General features: G+C 38.9%; 1 protein-coding gene across 11 annotated transcripts in view; it reads right to left on the reverse strand.

Annotated features, from left to right (window-relative positions):
- Positions 1 to 19,388, reverse strand: part of CTNNA2 (catenin alpha 2) — a 1,170,559-nt gene that overhangs the window by 98,060 nt on the left and 1,053,111 nt on the right. For all 11 annotated transcript variants that reach the window (XM_017888532.1, XM_017888525.1, XM_017888528.1 and 8 more), the window contains 2 exons: positions 8,084 to 8,176; positions 7,103 to 7,259 (listed from right to left, as the gene is read on the reverse strand). In XM_017888532.1, coding sequence (XP_017744021.1) covers positions 7,103 to 7,259; positions 8,084 to 8,176 — 250 coding nt within the window. The remainder of the gene's footprint in view (positions 1 to 7,102; positions 7,260 to 8,083; positions 8,177 to 19,388) is intronic.

Raw genomic sequence — 19,388 nt, forward strand, 5'->3', positions numbered from 1 at the left:
TTTTTTGTCTTTTTAGTAGAGACGGGTTTTCACCCTGTTGGTCAGGCTGCTCTTAAACTCCTGACCTCAAATGATCCACCTGTCTCAGTCTCCCAAAGTGCTGGGATTACAGGCATGAGCCACCAGGCCCAGTCTAATTGACTAATTTTTATAAATAAACTTTTAAAATTTTAAGATATAATCATGCAACATAAATCATTTCAGTCAACAATAGACCACATATTTGAAGGTAGTCCCATAAGATTATAATGTCATATTTTTACTGTACTTTTAAAATATTTACACGTTTAGATATACAAAACTTACTACTGTATTCCAATTGCTTACAGTATTCAGTACATGCTGTACAAGTTTGTAGCCTAAGAGCAATAGGTTATACCATATAGTGTAAGTATGCAATAAGCGATACCATCTAGGTGTGTGAATACAGTATATGATGTTCACACAAAGATGAAATTGCCCAACGATGCATTTCCCAGAACGTATGCTGGTCGTTAAGCAACATATAATTACAGTTTACTCAGTGGTTTTCAACCTTCTCCAATTCAGGTCCCTTTTTATAAAAAAAAAAAAAAAAAAAATGAGTCACAGTTTCTTCATGATAGTAGTTATATTGATGGATGGCAGACATGTAAAAGCTACTACAGTTCAGAATGTTTTCAAATAGATTTGTATTTTATTAATAATGTACAGGCATGTCTTGTTTTATTGTGTATCAGATTGGTGGGGTTTTTTGTTTTGTTTTGTTTTGTTTTTTGTTTTTTCCAAATACAAATTGAAGGTTTGTTGCAACTCTGCCTCAAGCAAGTCTGTTGGTGCCATTGTTCCAACAGCATGTACTCATTTCCTATCTCTCTGTCACAGTTTTGTGATTGTTGCATTATTTCAAATTTTTCATTATTGTTTTGACGATCTGTGATCAGTGATCTTTGTTGCTATTGCAACTGTTTTGGGGCAGCAGGAACCAAGCCCACATAAGATGGCAAACTTAATAAATGTTGGGCGTGTTCTGCCTGCTCCACCGAGATGGTCATTTGTCATCTCTCTCTCCTCAAGCTTCTTATTCCCTGAGACACAACAATATTAAAATTAGGTCAATTAATAACCCTACAATGACCTCTAAGTATTCAAGTGAAAGGAAGGGTCACACATTTCTCACTTGAAATCAAAAGCTAGAAATGATTAAGCTTAGTGAGGAAGACATGTCACAAGTCAAGAGAGGCCAAACAGCCAACTTGTTTAAGTACAAGAAAAAGTTCTCGAAATAAATTAAAAGTGCTACTCTAATGAACACACAAATAAGAAAACGAAGCAGCCTTGTTGCTAATATGGAGAAAGTCTGAGTGGTCTAAATAGAAGATCGTATCAGCCACAGCTTTCCTTTAAGCCAAAGCCCAATCCTGACAAGACCCTAATGCTTTTTAATTCTATGAAGGCTGAGAGAGGTGAGGAAGCTGCAGAAGAATAGTTGGCAACTAGTAGAGTTTGGTTTATGATGTTTAAGAAAGAAACCATCTCCATAACATAAAAGTGCAAGTTAAAGCAGCAAGTGCCGATGTAGTTAGAACCTGTGGCAAGTTATCCTAAAGATCTAGCTAAGATCATTGATTAAAGGAGAAAACAATAAGTTTTCAATCTAGACAAGACAGCCTTCTGCTGGAAGGTGCCATTTACAACTTTCATAGCTTGAGAGAAGTCAATGACTGGCTTCAAAGGACAGGCTGACTCTCTTATTAGGGGCTAATACAGTTGATTTTTAGGTTGAACCCAATGCTCATTTACCACTTTGAAAATCCTAGGGCCCTAAGAATTATGCTAAATCTACTCTGCCTGTGCTCCATAAATGGATCAATGAGGCCTGATGACAGCACATCTGTTTATAGCATGGTTTACTGAATATTTCAAGTCCACTGTTGAAACCTACAGCTCAGAATAAAAATAACAATTCTTTTCAAAAAGTTATTGCTCATTGAAAATGCCTGGTCACCCAAGAGCTCTGATTGAGACGTACACAGAGATTAGTAGTGCTTTCCTGCTTGATAACACTCTGCAGATAACATTCTGCAGCAGATGGATCAAGGAGTCATTTTGACTTTCAAGTCTTATTATTTAGAAAATTCATTTTATAAAGATATAGCTGCAATAGAGAATGATTCTCTGGATGAATCTGGGCAAAGTAAATTAAAGACCTTCTGGAAAGAATTCACCATCCTGGTTGCCACTAAGAACATCCATGACTGATTCACCAGAGAAAGTCAAAATGTCAACATTAACAGGAGTTTGGAAGAAGTTGATCCCAACCCTCATAGTTGACTTTCAAGGGTTCAAGACTTCAGTGGAGGAAGAAAGTGCATTTCTAGTGGAAATAACAAGAGAACTAGAATTAGAAGTGGAGCCTAAAGATGTGACTGAATTGCTGCAATGTCATTATCAAACTTCATGGATGAGGAATTGCTTCTTATGTACGAGTGAAGTGGCTTCTTGAGATGTAATCTATCCCTAGCTATGATAGTGTGAACATTGTTGAAATGACAACAAAGGATTTAAAATATTACATAAATGTAGTGGATAAAGCAGCAGCACAGTTTGGGAAGATTGACTCCAATTTGAAAGACGTTCTATTGTGGATAAAGTGCTGTCAAACAGCATATCACATGCTACAGAGAAATCTTTCATAAAGGAATAGTCAGTCAACGCAGCAAACTTCATTGCTACCTTACTTTAAGAAATTGCCACAGCCACGCCAACCTTGAGGAACCACAAAGGAACCCTCACTCAGATCATCATCAAGGAAACTCCCCACCGCCCCCACCAAAGAGATTATGTCTGGCTGGAGGCTCAGAATGATCTTTAGCATTTTTTAGAAATGAAGTATTTTAAATAAAGGTATGTACATTTTAAAACATAATCCTACTGCACAGTTAATGGACTACACTGTACTATAAACATAACTTTTATGTGCACTGGGAATCCAAAAAAATTTGCACGATTCATCTTATTACAATTGGTGTTTTACAGCAGTAGTTGAAACAGAACTGGCAATATATTTGAGGTTTGCTCGTATTTGGAAAAAGTCATACCTGTTTATGTAGACATGAACATGAACTTTTTGGTCAGAAGACCATACTTGGTGTATATACGGATTTTTGAACCCCCTGTAATAACCTCCCCAACCCGTATACCCTGTGCCTTCAGGTCTAGCTCCTACAGTTGGTAAGCATGCTAATCTAGTATATATCAAGGAGGACAGTCAATTATTTGAAGGCAGAATACATACTTGATTCATATTTGCATTCCTGACAGTGGCCTATAGGCAGCAGGCAATCAAAAGAGAGATAATGAATGAACATGCCCATTGAGAAGGGGCTATCAGTTATACACTTTTATTCTAAGGTGTTTTGAAGAGAAAGAATTCATGAAGTAAAGAGGGACAGGAATGATGTTGCAAATAGAAAGGAATTGAGATGAAAATGGTAATAAAAGGCAAATGTATTCTAGAGATGATTCCTTCGCTGGGAAAAACTACAATGTTTGGGTGGCACACTCTAATATCAAGTGTGGTATTTAAACATGTCATGAAATATTTGATTGCAACATATTTTATTGTAAACTTCCTTACATTTTGCAACATTACTATTTTAGAAATGATATAATTTTGTTATGAAAAAAATCAATAATGACCAAACTCTTTCACTATTGTAAACCACAAGGCTGTAGATTCAAAAAAAATAAAGTTCACTGTGAATTTTTAAAAGAAAACAAACTTAAGACTGTAGAGTTAAAAACACACACACACACACACACAAAGAAACTCTTGGGCATTATGAGATCAAGTTAATAGCTTTTTCCGATCTTAGCTTCCTACTACTTTGTGAGCCAAATCCAAGAATTAAACTGTCACATGATTAATGCCAAGATGCTTATTTTAAAACACTATTAAAAATTGTAGGTTTTCCCAAGTGGGAAAAAGTTTAAATGTTATAACACAGTCATTTCACCTTTTTATGTGCACAGGCCACATCTGAAAGTTAGTTTTGCTCTTGTAATGTTAATAGCTAGCATCATTGCTCCCCAAACTTGTTGTATTTCATATGGACAAATTTAATATCAGATACAGAAGTTAGGGTAGCATTAAAAAAAATAAGAAACTACCATCTTTTAAAAACAAAGATCTGTTTTTATTGTTTTTTAAATAGAGTTTCCTGCCCAAAGAGATATTCCCGTAAGAAGAAACTAATACATAAAATGTCATTAATGCCATTTCAAAATATCTCCTGGGCCAAACTTCCAATTTACTGATGTAAATGTTTGGCTCTAGCTCAGAGAGAAGATGAGAAGTAGTTTCCCTAACTACTGGGCTGTGTCCACAGCCTACCAGCAGGACAGAGTGGGCTGTATCATTATTTGTCAAACCCCGTCTGTGGAAAGGTGCCTGCTGCCTCTGATTGTCAACTCCAAAGGCATGCTCCAGCAGGCCCTGCCAAGCTGGCTTTCTGACAGTGCCTGTCCCTTTTCCTGCCATGGCATGCTGTGGCACTTGTACCACTGAGGTTGGACTGCACAGTATTATCAGCAGAAGCCAAAGTCTTTTCTTGTTGCTTGTAATAATGAGATGCACAACGGAATGGCAAGGAGAAAAGGGAGCAAAGAGGCAGGGCTCGGGGGAGGAAAATTAAGAAAAGCTTTGCCCTATTGAAAAACTGAAATAAGACCTCCTCACCTTGCTTGTCCCCACCCTCAGAAATTTTTGTACATGCATTTAAAAGAATAGTTGGAAACATTGTAAGTTCTGAAATGATTCCTCTCTGGAAAAGGCAGTGTACAGGTATTTCTTATTGATTGGAAGGTAGAAGGGGATGCAGAAGATTTCCAGGGGCTGTCAGGATGGCTGTGTGAGATCTGAGTCTGGTTGGGAAGGGCTCTTATTTGGGGCACCATAGTTATCCTGGAAAAAAAAAAAAAACTGACCATATACTATAAAGATTAGTATCAGTGGCCACCTTGGTATTCTCCAACACTCAAATCACCAACATACCTATCTAAGCAATTTCCAAATACCTTATGAGAGATTCATTTTGTGGTGGCATCTTTTACAATATTAGGACTCAGCTATCAGCAAAGCAGAAAAAAATAAAGCAGAAATGGGCAATGTGTGGTAGCTCACATTGTAATCCCAGCACTTTGGGAAGCCAAGGCAGGCGGATCACCTGAGGTCCGGAGTTTGAGACCAGCCTGACCAACATGGAGAAACCCGGTTTCTACTAAAAACACAAAATTAGCCAGGCGTGGTGGCTCATGCCTGTAATCCCAGCTACTCTGGAGGCTGAGGCAGGAGAAGGGCTTGAACCCAGGAGGCGGAGGTTGCTGTGAGCCAAGATTGCACCATTGCACTCCAGCCTGGGCAACAAGAGCAAAACTTTGTCTCAAAAAAAAAAAAAAAAAAAAAGAAAGAAAGAAAAGAAAAGAAAAGAAAAGAAAAGAAAAGAAAAGAAAAGAAAAGAAGCAGAAATGACAATATATTGACTTCTTTTATCAGCTAAGCTCTAGATATGGTGATATTTAAATGAATAGTTGCTTTGACGAGTCATCAAAAATGAAGACCTTGGGAATAAAAAACAAGACAGGTTTCAGAAAGGGATTAGAGTTTGGAATGAGAATGCCAGAGGTGGAAAAAGGAAGCTGGAATGAAAGCAGCAAGCACCAAAGGAAATTTCCTTTCTATCTTGACTTACTAAGAATTATATAGTTTCTGAAAAGAGGATGATCTGGATCTTAATACCATCTCTGCCAAGTTACCTACCCTCTCAATGACTTAGTTTTCTTAAAACAAAACCTAGAATTACTAGTACCTATTTTATAGATTTTTGTTGAGAATTAAATCAAGCAGCAAAGAGTAAGGTAAATTCTAGTCACAGGCCACATGTTACATCAATGTTCCCATCTGCCTTGGCTTGCCCCATCATTGAAAAGCTGGCTTTTTGATTATCCATCAAACCTACAGATTTGACCTACGCTGTTCTCAGACAAGCCCCAGTGGGAATTTATTTTGTTTCTTCCGGAAAAGAAAAGGCTGCAACTAGAAACATTTCTAAACATGACGGCCCCCTTCAGAAATCACTTCTACACTGTTGCAGGCAGAGGTCCTGTCCGCCAGGTTCCCACCAACAGTGATGCAATGTCTCCCTCAGCCCTCAGTCAGCCAAGAACCAGCAGGTCATCAGGGCTAGTACTGCCTGAGTCAGTAGGTGTGAGTTCCACACACCTGTGTAGAATCAACACCTGGCCAATTTGAATTTCCAAGGGTCAGCTGGCTCTTTCAACGCCTCACAAAGAAGACTGATGTTTCCAGGGACCTACTCCTTACAGAGATTCTTCCAGGTGAACTGGGCCAAATAAGTTAGGTCAAAAGCATTTGGAAAAATGCCCATTTGCTGGCTGGTTGACAGACTCCATGAGTCCTGTTAAAGGGCAAACTGACTCCACAGTTATTCATGTCTATGATCATCCTCCAGTCTGGCTTCATTTACAAAGAAAGTTATAATTTCAAGTAATGAGTTCTATTTTATTTCACTCACTTCCTTCTGCAATCTCATAGACAAGTGCTCAAAGCCTTCACAGCTACCAAGTCCCTGCTAAGGGGTAAGTTCTGTGGCTGATATCTCTACCTGTGTTATTGCAAACCTCCCCTTGTTGGAAAAAAACAACAAAAACTTAACAGAGCCAAATTGGAGTAACTGATCACCTATTTTTAAGATATAAACTGTGTAGATTAATGAATCTCATATTTCCTGACCCTTTTTTATGTAAGTGATTCAGATACATCAAAGGCCATCCTGCTTTATAAACTCCAAACACTAAAAAGGAATATAAGCCACCTTAAATAATGTATTCCCTTTTAATGCCTTGACTCCGTGTCTTGAAATAACAAACACTGAACCATTTGAGAGGGTGTTACAATCACATTTGCAGAGATGATCAAAAAAGCTCAAAGATCTAAGGAGTGTGCCTGAAACACAGACCCATGACATTTGTGAGACATTCCTTATGTCATTCAGTTACCATCCTCCAGCTGCCTTGTAAGGGACCTGTTTGTGATGATTACCTGAGACAGAGAGGAAGTCATCCACTGAGGTGATGTCATCCACGGCCTCTGTCAACACTCGGACCTGCTTCTCCCACTGGTCTTTGAAGACGTCCATGTTATCCTGAGCAACTTTGCTCTGTGGCCGGGCAGCCAGTGTCAGAGCAGCATTGATGACCTATTTTTTGGAAACAATCCAGGGACATGATGACCACACACTTCAAAAGAGGAATAAGCCAGTCAAAGTCCATGTTAAAACCATGTAGCCTGTACGTTCTACAGATAAGTGGGTTCTTGGTGTTCAGAAGGACAATCAAACACATAAAAGATAAAGTAGGTTTTCAACTACCATTAATTTTGTTTGCTTCTTTTTAAGACATAATAGTTTGCCTCAGGTTGCAAAAAGTATTTACTGGACAAGTCTCATTTACTTAGCACAGATACAGCAGAAATGCCACTCTTGTTTTCCACATGTGCAAGTTTATGATTTAGCTGCCGAGACAAGGTAAATAGATATGGAACATTTAAATCACAACCCAAAACAAATAGAACAAAGTCAACAGGAGTGGAGAGTACAGTGGCACAATCACAGCTCCCTGCAGCCTCGAACTCCTGAGCCCCAGCAATCCTCCCACCTCAGCCTCCCCAGTAACTGGGACTACAGGAATGCACCACCACACCCAGCTAATTTATTTTTTGTAGAGATGGAGTCTCACTATGTTACCCAGGCTGGCCTTGAACCCCTGGCCTCAATCAATCCTCCCACTTCAGCCTCCCAGAGCACTGGGATTACAGGTGTGAGCCACCATGCCCAGCCCCTGCCACGGTAATTCTGAAGGGACCGGTGTAGTTTATTCTTTCTGAGAAAGGTAGAACTTGAAATGGCCCATGAATGAGTAGCATTTTCCAGCAAGAGGAAATAGAGAAAGGAAAGGAGGGGCACAAGGGCTGGAGTGCAGAAGGTCACTGACAGACTTTTGAAACAAAGTGAATGAGGCTTACCTGGGGACACAGGCTGTCAATCTGGGTGGCTGCCATCCGAACTAATTTCACCCCTTCTTCATTGTTGGAGATGGAACAGGCTAAATTGGCAACCTGTATTGAAGAGGATTTTAGTGAATATTAGGTTGGGGCAAAGGGAAAGTATACTGTTGCTCGGCCTTGTACCTTCTCTGGCAGATGTCTCTTCCAAGAGAATTCTTTCGGAAATAAAATAAGGGTACCCTGGCCTTCATGTAGAACCAACTATTACTACTTCTTATGCAAATTTAGGCATTTCTGTCAGAAGAGGCATTTCACGACTCTCAAAGCATATGCAAGGTTGCGTTTTAACAGGGTTTTGAACTGCTTTTCTTATGAACTGCCTTGGTCCGCCTACACTCTCTGGAGCCCCCTAAGACTCATCGTCAAATGCAAAAACCCTGTGATCTTGGCCGTATCAGTACTCAGTTCTGACCCTATAGAGTTGAGTGAGAAGAATGCTACAGGCAATTATTTGGGCTTGAGAGAATTATAGTAAGCTGACAATTATGGTGCCCTGCCCCCCAAAATTCCTGATCTGCCTGAAAATTTTAGTTCACTAATAGCCAACTCAAATGTTATTAGAGGCCAGTTGTTATGAGCAATGTAACAAAAAGGTTTGTAGCATTCAATACACAATGGTGGAGTACATAGTAAATTACAATGTGCAGATCTAGTATAAAGACATTCAAATTCGATGGCCTCCGCGGTTCCTGGCCCCTTCCATCTTCAAAGCCAACAGTTTTTCTTTTTTTTTTTCTTTTCTCCCCATCCTGGGTTCCTGGCCCAAATTTGAATGTCTTCTTTACCCCCAATTCCTTGGTTCCTGGACCCTTCCATCTTCAAACAGTTGGCTCTGAGGATGGATGGGGCCAGGAACCAAGGAGGGGAGGGGGAGCAAGACATTCAAATTTGATTTTTGGGAACACTACGCTACCCCAAACAGTCGGACTGAATTCAAGTTCCCAGGTCAAGTGGTTCAACTTGTGTTATTCCTTCTCTTGAAGGAGAGTTGGTAATTCGAGGTGAGATTGATTAGCCAAGGTCAGCAGCTACAAAGCCACCATCAAAAGACCAATCAGTCCCATCAGGCTGGTATCAAGACAACACAAGAATGGGGATATGAAAAGTCAAATAAAAGGGGAAGGACAGCAAGGGGTAGGACCTATGGAGCAAACAGAACAAGTGATTAGCAGAGAGAATCCCCGGAGTCTTTTGGCCACCTGCCTTTTTGGTATCCTGTTTATGTCTGGTCTCCAAAACTCAGCTGCTCTCCTCCCATGTCTTAATGCCCTAGGATTTTAGAATGTACCACCCATGCTTATAGTTCCTAATGCAAAAGAAACCTTAGGCAGTATGACATAGTGACAAGAGTACAGGCCTGGAGATCAGAAGGCTCAACCATTGGGCATCTTTGTAAGTCATTTCGCATCTTAGGTTGCTGCTTCCTTATCAGCAACATGAGATGGGTTGAGGGTGATAGAATACTTTTAAAGATTACTTCAATAAACCATTAGTGTAAAGAATAGGGTTTTGGAGTTATTAAGGGAGAAAGAAGATGCATGATATCTATTTCAGTGAGAAAATATACTAGGAAAAATTATGACAACTGAATTCCAAACATTACCATTTAGTGTTTATAGTTTACCTTTGATTTTCATTATTTTACTTAGTTTTCAAAATAAGTGTGAAAAGACATATGCCTTCTTGGGACCATTCACAGAAAAAAAGACATATGCCTTCTTGGGACCATTCACAGATATCTAAGGTTCTGAGATGTGTGGCAGGGACTAACGATGCAGGTCTCTTCAATTTCTTTTTGTTATATCATAATGTCTTCACTCCACATTTTTATTCATCTGTGTTATGTCTGTATTCTATATTCTATTTCATTTTTGATACAAGTGCCTGACTCAGTGCATCACACAGAATTGGTGTTTCATACATGTTTATTTAATAAATTAAACAATAGCTTGTAAACTTAGTGTAACCCATTGTAGACAGTAATTTGGAATACACAATGGTTAAATGGTGCCCTCAAAAATAAAGTTGAGCTTCACCTTTAATCTGGCGAGACAAATGTTCACCTTCTAGCAGATATTAGGCAATGCTATGGTGTTAACCAATGGTTCCTACATTCTGATCCATGGTGTGAGTCCAGAATGCAGCTTCCCCTGTCCAAAGTGGCATGTGGGGGAAAAAAAAATCAGGATAGTGGGGAATCTTCTAGAAAGATACACATACTTACAGTTCTACCTTTTAATATTCAATTAAATTTTCCCCATATCTGCTTTTGCACAACCTCTCGTTCTATGAAACAGTGATAATTTTAGATGGCTGTTTTTGCCCTGTACCATCCTCGCTTGCTGTGTGAAAGACTTGAGATCATACTTTTGCAAACAGTGAACAATTGCTAGAGTTTAGGACAATAACAATATGAAAACTTAAAAATGTCCCAAGAATCAGGTAATTTTTTTGCATTTCTGTAAAAAGCATAAGAAATTACCAGCGCTCTTAATGAAATAATGGATCCAGACCAAGTCATCAGTGGTTAACATTAAAAAAAGAAAGAGCGACAACCAGATATCATGTGTTTCTTGACTGAGTGACATACCACTGTCTATGAAATATTCTTGCCAAAAGAAAAAAAAAAAGATCAGCCATTTAGGATAATTTTCAATTTACAGAAAATTCAAGAGAAAAAGAAACATGTAAAATAAAACTACATACACGCAATCATGAAAATCCTGATGGTTAAAAACTGTTGGAAAAAAGACATAGATCTCAGTTGTGTCCTGAATAGAAAAAAACAACAAACTGTAATATTCATATATACATAAATATGTAAATAAGACGACATTTATGAAACCATCAAGGAAATTTAAATATTAACTAGACATTTGATGATACTGAGGAGTTATTAATATTTTAAAGTATGCTCATTGTACTTTTCAAAAGAATCTATAGCTTTTAGAGATATATAATCAAGATGCTTGTGGATGAAATGATGTTTGGAATTTGCTTCACAATTATCTGGGGTTGGGGAAATGGGTAGACATGTAGAAAAAACAAGATTGGCCATTAGTCTATAATTGAAGCTGAGTGACAGTGTATGATGGTTCTTTACACATTCTTTACTTTGGGATATGCTTAATATTTTCCATACTAAAAAACTTTTAGGAAAAAAGTAGCAGCCACAATATATTATATCACTAGCTCTGGAAAACACTTTCCTGCATCTGTGAGTGTCTCCAGGGAGCACAGTGTAAGCCAGGGAAACCTGAGTGTGGTTTGGAGTTGAGGCTTGCAGACAGCAGAGTGTACAGGCAGGTACACTCTGCCTGAGCACAGATGAAGAGTGCTGTAACTGGACTCTGTCAGTCACAACATAGCTCCCCAGATCACAGAGCTTCCCACTTATGCTGACTGTGAGTCACCTGGCAGAAGTCGACCCTGTGGGACTTAGAGCTCAGAAGAGCTGGACTCTAACCGAGGGAAACACTAACCAGTAACTTCCACATAGTGAAAATAAACTTCTCTTTGTGAATCTTTTGACTGTTTTCTCATCCTTTAAATTAAACTCTATTATCCTGTAGGCCTAATGAGGTAAACTCCTCACCAAACAGAACCTTAGTAGGGGGAAACCACACTAGCAATGCTTGGCAAAAATAAAGAGCTGGCACCTCTTGATAGTCCTCCAGTTATGTATTCTCTTTAATTGTACTGATCCATAAATCCTAAAGTCTGGCAGCCTACACTCTGCAACGTACTCCTGCTATTTAATTCCACTTAAAACTCAGAATTTCATTCACCTTGTATTTTCTTTGGAAACTTTCTGAAAATATTTCCAATATGATGCTAAGGATTTCAGTATCTTCAGATGCAGGCTTACATATTTTAAGTTGGTCATGGGCTCTATCCAAATCCCTACCTTCCCTTTTTTATTTTGGCTTATCTTTCTCTGCTTCTCACTGGACCCATTGGCACAGTGGTGACTATCAACTTGGTTTTATATATTTTGATTTCTAGAATTTCCTCAGCAAATGATCCTCAGCTTCATTGCTTGAGGCTGTCCCAATCAATAATGTAGCTTGGGCCAGATGCAGTGGCTCATGCCTATAATCCCAGCAATTTGAGAGGCTGAGGCTCCTAAGAAGCCAGGAGTTGAAGACCAGCCTGGGCAATGTGGCGAAACCTCATTGCTACTAAAAATACAAAAAATAGCCAGTGTGTGGTGGCACACACCTGTATTCCAAAATACTCAGGAGGGCTGAAGCAGGAGAATCGCTTGAGACTGGGAAGCGCAGGTTGCAGTGAGCCGAGATCATGCCACTGCACCCCAGCCTGGGTGACAGAGAGTGACTCCATCTCCAAAAAAGAAAAAAATAATATAGCTTGAAATGCCAGCTAACACCTCAACCTCAACAACATCAGTCCAAGAGAACTATACACAGTAAGTATCCCAAAATTGATTTTTTTTTTTTTTGAGATGGAGTCTCACTCTGCTGCCCAGGCTAGAGTGCAGTGGCAAGATCTCAGCTCACTGTAACTTCTGCCTCCCAGGTTCAAGTGATTCTCTTGCCTCACTCAGCCTCACCAGTAGCTGAAGTTACAGGCACCCACCACTATGCCTGACTAATTTTTGTATTTTTAATAGAGATGGGGTTTCACCATGTTGGCCAGGCTGGTCTCAAACTCCTAGCCTCAAGTGATTCACTTGCCTCGGCCGGCCTCCCAAAGTGCTAGGATTACAGGTATGAGCCACCACACCTGCCAGTATCTGATAATTGATTTCAACAACCTGTTCTTTAACTAGATCTCTGTTACAACATCAGAGACTGTGGTGAAGTAAATGTTCTATTTTTCAAAGCTACTATTTTCTCCTCCGTGGTCAATTTCTCATGAGAAAGGGTGATAAGGGGAAGTATGGAGGAGGAAGAGAATGGTGGACTGGAATTACTAGACCTTTGAAAAGATAATGTGAGTGAAAAAGCAGACAATAGACTATGAATACATTGCAACCTCAAAGATGTTGAACAACACAATTAAATCTGATAAAATTTTGAAACCTGCTTGAGGCAACCAAGCAGGAAACATTTATGAGATATACTTGCCCAACTGGGCCCCGCCTCTTCCTTCTCCACTGTTGAATTATTTACAACTTAACTGAATCGCCTTCCTGGAAGCTTAAAAAACAATACAGCATTTCATTAAGTATTAAATTTTGAGCAATTTAGATTGATCTGGGATTTCTGAAAGTGGAATAAGTCATGACCGTAGGTGGTAGAGTTCGTTGGTGAGTTAATTGTACTAAATACCTACCAATCTATTAGAAAGGAAAGCTCTCCTTCTTAACTTCTGAGAGCCTAATGGATCTGCGGAAGTAACAGCTGAGAAGACTGGGCCAGTCTATCTCTGACATAGTACCTTAAAACCAGTTATCTCGAGGGAAAGGAGGAAGCTTAGCAGCCATCATTAAATTGTGTGCTGCTGACCACAAAAACTTTAGGATTACAGAAAAAGAGATCCGTACTGCTAAGTAGAATCAGTAAACATATCATGGAGTGGTAAACTATCCAACCTGCAAGATTAATTTTCCAATTGCCTGTTTAGCACTACTTTCTGGATGCTCAATGAATATAATTTCTTTTTGCTCTTCTGGGCACACTTTACGTATGTGAATACTTAACATTAACTATATCATTAGCAGAATTAGAAAGGAACAACAACAACAATAACAACAACAAAAAAAAAACCAGCAAGGAGAGCCTATGCCTATGTTTTGAAGAAAGTAACTTACTCCATTAATTGAATTTGTATTACAATTGGCATCTATCATCTAACTCTTTAATAATCACCTCAGCAAACCAAAAGCAGAGTGACAATATTCCTGATAGGACTGTTAAAAAGTGACAAAAGTAACTTAGGAGGCTGAGGCACAAGAATTGCTTGAACTGAGGAGGTGGAGGTTACAGTGAGCCGAGATCGCTCCACCACACTCCAGTCTGGGCAACAGAGTGAAACTGTGTCTCAAAAAATAAATAAATAAATAAATAAATTGGCAAAAGTAAAAAACATGTGACTCCCTCATAAAAATATATTGTGACCCAACTGCTACAAAGATAATAAAATAATACCTAGGAATACAATTTACAATAGATGCGAAGGACCTCTTCAAGGAGAACTATAATCACGGCTCAAGGAAATAAGAGAGGACACTAACAAATGGAAAAATATTCCATACTCATGGACAGGAATAATCAGTATCATGAAAATTGCCATACTGCCCAAAGTAATTTATAGATTCAATGCTATTGCCAATAAGCTACCATTCACTTTCTTTGCAGCATTAGAAAAATTACGTTAAATTTCATGTGGAAACAAAAAAGAGCCTGTATAGCCAAGACAATCCAAGACAATCCTAAGCAAAAAGAACAAAGTTGGAGGCATCAGGCTACCTGACTTCAAACTGTACTATAAGGTTACAGTAACCAAAACAGCATGGCACTTGTACCAAAACAGATCTATAGACAAATGAAACAACAAAGACCTCTGAAATAACACCACATGCCTATAACCATCTGATATTCGACAAACCTGACAAAAACATGCGATAGGGAAAGGATTCCCCATTTAATAAATGGTGCTGGGAAAACTGGCTAGCTATATGCAGAAAACAGAAACTGGACCCCTTCCTTAAACCTTATACAAAAATCAACTCAAGATGGATTAAAGACTTAAATGTAAAACCCCAAACCATAAAAACCCTAGAAGCAAACCTAGGCAATACTATTCAGAGCATAGGCATGGGCAAAGACTTCGTGACTAAAACATCAAAAGGAATTGTAACAAAAGCCAAAATTGACAAATTGGATCTAATCAAACTAAAGAGCTTCTGCACAACAAAATAAACTAGCATCAGAGTGAACAGGCAACCTACAAAATGGGAGAAAATGTTTGCAATCTACCCATCTGACAAAGGTCTAATATCCAGAATCTACAAGGAACTTAAATTTACAAGAAAAAAAAAACCCCATCAAAAAGTGGGCAAAGGATATTAACAGACACTTCTCAAAAGATGACATTTATGTGGCCNTGACTTAAATGTAAAACCCCAAACCATAAAAACCCTAGAAGCAAACCTAGGCAATACTATTCAGAGCATAGGCATGGGCAAAGACTTCGTGACTAAAACATCAAAAGGAATTGTAACAAAAGCCAAAATTGACAAATTGGATCTAATCAAACTAAAGAGCTTCTGCACAACAAAATAAACTAGCATCAGAGTGAACAGGCAACCTACAAAATGGGAGAAAATGTTTGCAATCTACCCATCTGACAAAGGTCTAATATCCAGAATCTACAAGGAACTTAAATTTACAAGAAAAAAAAAACCCCATCAAAAGTGGGCAAAGGATATTAACAGACACTTCTCAAAAGATGACATTTATGTGGCCAAAAACATATGAAAAAAAGCTCATGATCACTGGTCATTAGAGAAATGCGAATCAAAACCACAATGAGACATCTCATGCCAGTTAGAACGGCGATCATTAAAAAGTCAGGAAACAGGGCGGGTGCGGTGGCTCATGCCTATAATCCCAGCACTTTGGGCGGCTGAGGTGAGTGGATTACCTGAGGTCGGAAGTTCGAGAACAGCCTGACCAACATAGAGAAACCCCATCTCTACTAAATACTAAATTAGCCAGGTGTGGTGGCACATGCCTGTAATCCCAGCTGCTCGGGAGGCTGAGGCAGGAGAGTCACTTGAAACTGGGAGGCAGAGGTTGTGGTGAGCTGAGATCACGCCACTGCACTCCAGCCTGGGCAGCAAAAGCAAAACTCCATCTCACAAATCAATCAATCAATCAATCAATCAATCAATATAAAAATAAATAAAGTCGGGAAAAAACAGATGCTTGTAAGGCTGTGGAGAAAAGGAATGCTTTCACTGTTGGTGGGAGTGTAATTAGTTCAACCATTGTGGAAGACAGGGTAGCTATTCCTCAAGGATCTAAAACCAGAAATACCATTACTGGGTACACACTCAAAGGATTATAAATCATTCTACTAGAAAGACACATGCACACACATGTTTACTGCAGCACTGTTTACAACAGCAAAGGCATAGAACCAACCCAGATGTCCATCAATGATAGACTTGATAAGGAAAATATGGCACATATACACCATGGAATACTATGCAGCCATAAAAAAAAGAATGAGTTCATGTCTGTTTCAGGGACATGGATGAAGCTGAAAAGCCATTCACAGCAAACTAATACAGGAACAGAAAACCAAACATGGCATGTTCTCACTCATAAGTGGGAGTTGAACAATGACAACACATGGACACAGGGAGAGGGAACAACACACGCTGGGGCCTGTTGGGGGTGGGGTGCAAGGGGAGGGAAAACATTAGGACAAATACGTAATGCATGTGGGGGTTAAAATCTAGATGATGGGTTGACAGGTGCAGCAAACCACCATGGCACATGTATACCTGTGTAACAAACCTGCACGTTCTGCTCATGTATCCCAGAACTTAGAGTAAAATGTATAGTGACCATTTAAAAATGCAAGATGTTTTTTAATCACCCAAAGAAAACCCCTCACAGCTATTGACAAATAGCGCATCACGGCTGTACAATTAAGTTTTGTGTGGACACCACCACAGAAAAGCAGCTCTGTCTCAAAAGTTCCACAGTCTTGTTTGAACACTCACAAGAAAAGCCAAAATGCCTGGAAGGCTGAGCTTCAATTAGAAATTAAAAACATCTACTAATAAAGTATTTAGGCATTTAACTCCAAAGTGATATGAAGTACATCAGAAAATGAGAACATTTTCCCTTTTCTGGCCCTGGAAATCAAATTACATTAATATTTCTGATTCTGTTCAGTTTGAAACACCAGCAAATATTCACTGCATTCAACTCCCAAACACTGAATCATTTCATTAATTTTTACAGCTTCAGGTATCATATTGGTGTTTTAAGAACACACTATTGAAATAAAGCAGAACAGCAATTCGAAGGTCCATAAAGCACTTACTCCTCGTGTTACTATTTCATCATCATTGTAAATTTGAGAATAAAATGAATTTATTTACTATTAAAGGGGAATTACTTTAATTTATAGTCAGTCATGTGGCCATATAAAACCACAGAGAGGATGGTGGCACAGATTTCACGCAAAACCTTTTTCTCTAAAACTATCATCACAATGAAAAGTGCTGTGGTCTCCATCTGAAGGTTTATTCATTCATCTGTGCTGACGCAATTAGTACACATGAAGGTATTAACATATATGCCTGTCTTCTAGAGAACCTCAAGGTTCCTACAGAACATGACTTCTATAACACAAATGGAGTTTCACAGTTCAGTAAGGGTGGAAATGATACACCTCCCTGAAACCTTCGAGAGGCAAGACGGAAGCAGCTGGTAGACAAGGAGGCTCAGCCTTTGATGATCAGCTTCCAGGGAGATGGGCATAGGAATAGGCTAAATGCCCCCATCAAAATTGGACTTGAAGAGAGTCAAGTCTGGCTGCCCAGAAGAATATTGTAGGAGTTGTCTCTTTTCTGCTGAGTTATTATGGAATCCTTTTCAAATCAGCAGCTACACACTGGGATAAGTTTATCAGCCTGCTTAACAGTCCCTGCCATTCTAAAGGAATTTAAGAGGAAACTTAAATAGCAGGGATAATTTGATCAGGGAAGGATGGCTCAGTGGATGTCAGCAGCTGGGGCTTAAGTACACTGGGGGACAGGAGGAAATGAATCACTTTTTCTTGCCTCTGTTTTAAATGACCTCTATAAAGCATCTGGCACTCTTGATCATTCTACATAATTTTAAAAATCATAATTGGTAAGACCTGGGCTTTGAAGTCAAGCAGCTCAGAGTTTATGTTCTGACTCTTTTTCTCTCCAGCTGGGTGAGAGGTTTTGCATCTCTGAGCTTCAATTGTGTCTCAGTTATAAAACATAAATATAAAATATTACAATGTTGCAATAAGAGATTAGTTAACCCAGCACCCAGTAAGGATTTCAAGAATGTTACTGCCATAAGATGCACTTTATTAAAAGCCCACTATAAAAGTGAAAATATATTTGAATGACATTATCCAATCATTGATCACTCATTCAATAAATATCGAGTGCCTATATACGACAGACATGGAAGACACAAGTAAAATATTTCTTATGCCGTAGATGAGCTTATATTTTGGTGGGAAGACAGAATTTAACGAAGTAATGCATTAGAAGTTTATATTGTGATGAGTATTACGAAAGAAATAAAGGGAAGACAATGATGAACACGGAAGGGAGCTCTACCATGTGATCACTTGGATAGTTGTATTCCTCAGTTTTGTATAAAGTTACAATTCCCAATTTGTATCTTTTTCTCACTGCTTATTTCAACCCTTGTTATATCCCAAATATTTTATAGCTTTTATATACACTTTTAACCAATATTTTTAAATAATTGAACAAGATTCCCTAATGTTGTTGCCTTAATTATTTGGTAAATCAATTCTTTGTTGTCATGCATTTAGGGGAGTCTCTGATGTTTGCTGTTACCAAAAACAAAGTAATACGCATCTGTAGGCATCTAGTTTTTGCTCCTGTCAGAAGTGAAATTTCTGCATCAGGAAAATTGTTATGGCATTTGTTTACCTGTGACCATAGGCCTTGCTGAAAGGTCCCCGGAATGAGTGAATTGCCTATTTTCCAGGGCTACCAGCATTGCATCCCATATTCCTCAACACTGTTTCTTCTTGACTTATCTACCAACATATCATCCAAATGTCCTTCTAACTCTTCATTCTATAAACCGCAAGTGCAAATCAGGATTGCTTAAGTAGCCACTTCACATTTCCCAGCTAGACTGAATTCTTGCAATACAGAATTCTCCACTTTACTCCTCCACACATACCTGGGATCACAGTTGCTAAATTCCAATTTTTCAAATTGACTAATTCCCACAAACTCTCTTCGTGTTGTATAGAGGACCATTCAATTTGTCATAACTTAACCATACACAGGAGGGTCCCGAGTTCTCTAATCTAGAATTAGGAGGAAATACAACTTTTCTGTATCAGTTAATCAAATAAGTGTATCATCAAATTAGCATACACTAGCTAATATCAAGTGAACCTTATACAACATCCTGTCACATGGTACAACAAAGAAATTTGTTCATGGTCCCACCAGGCATTGTACCCTCAACTGTAGTTATACATCTGTAAAAACACAAATCTGCATTTTCTAGAGCTCTTCTGGGATGCA

The sequence above is a fragment of the Rhinopithecus bieti genome, unplaced genomic scaffold (assembly GCF_001698545.2).
Source record: "Rhinopithecus bieti isolate Rb0 unplaced genomic scaffold, ASM169854v2 scaffold_17655, whole genome shotgun sequence".
Taxonomy (NCBI): Eukaryota; Metazoa; Chordata; class Mammalia; order Primates; family Cercopithecidae; genus Rhinopithecus; species Rhinopithecus bieti.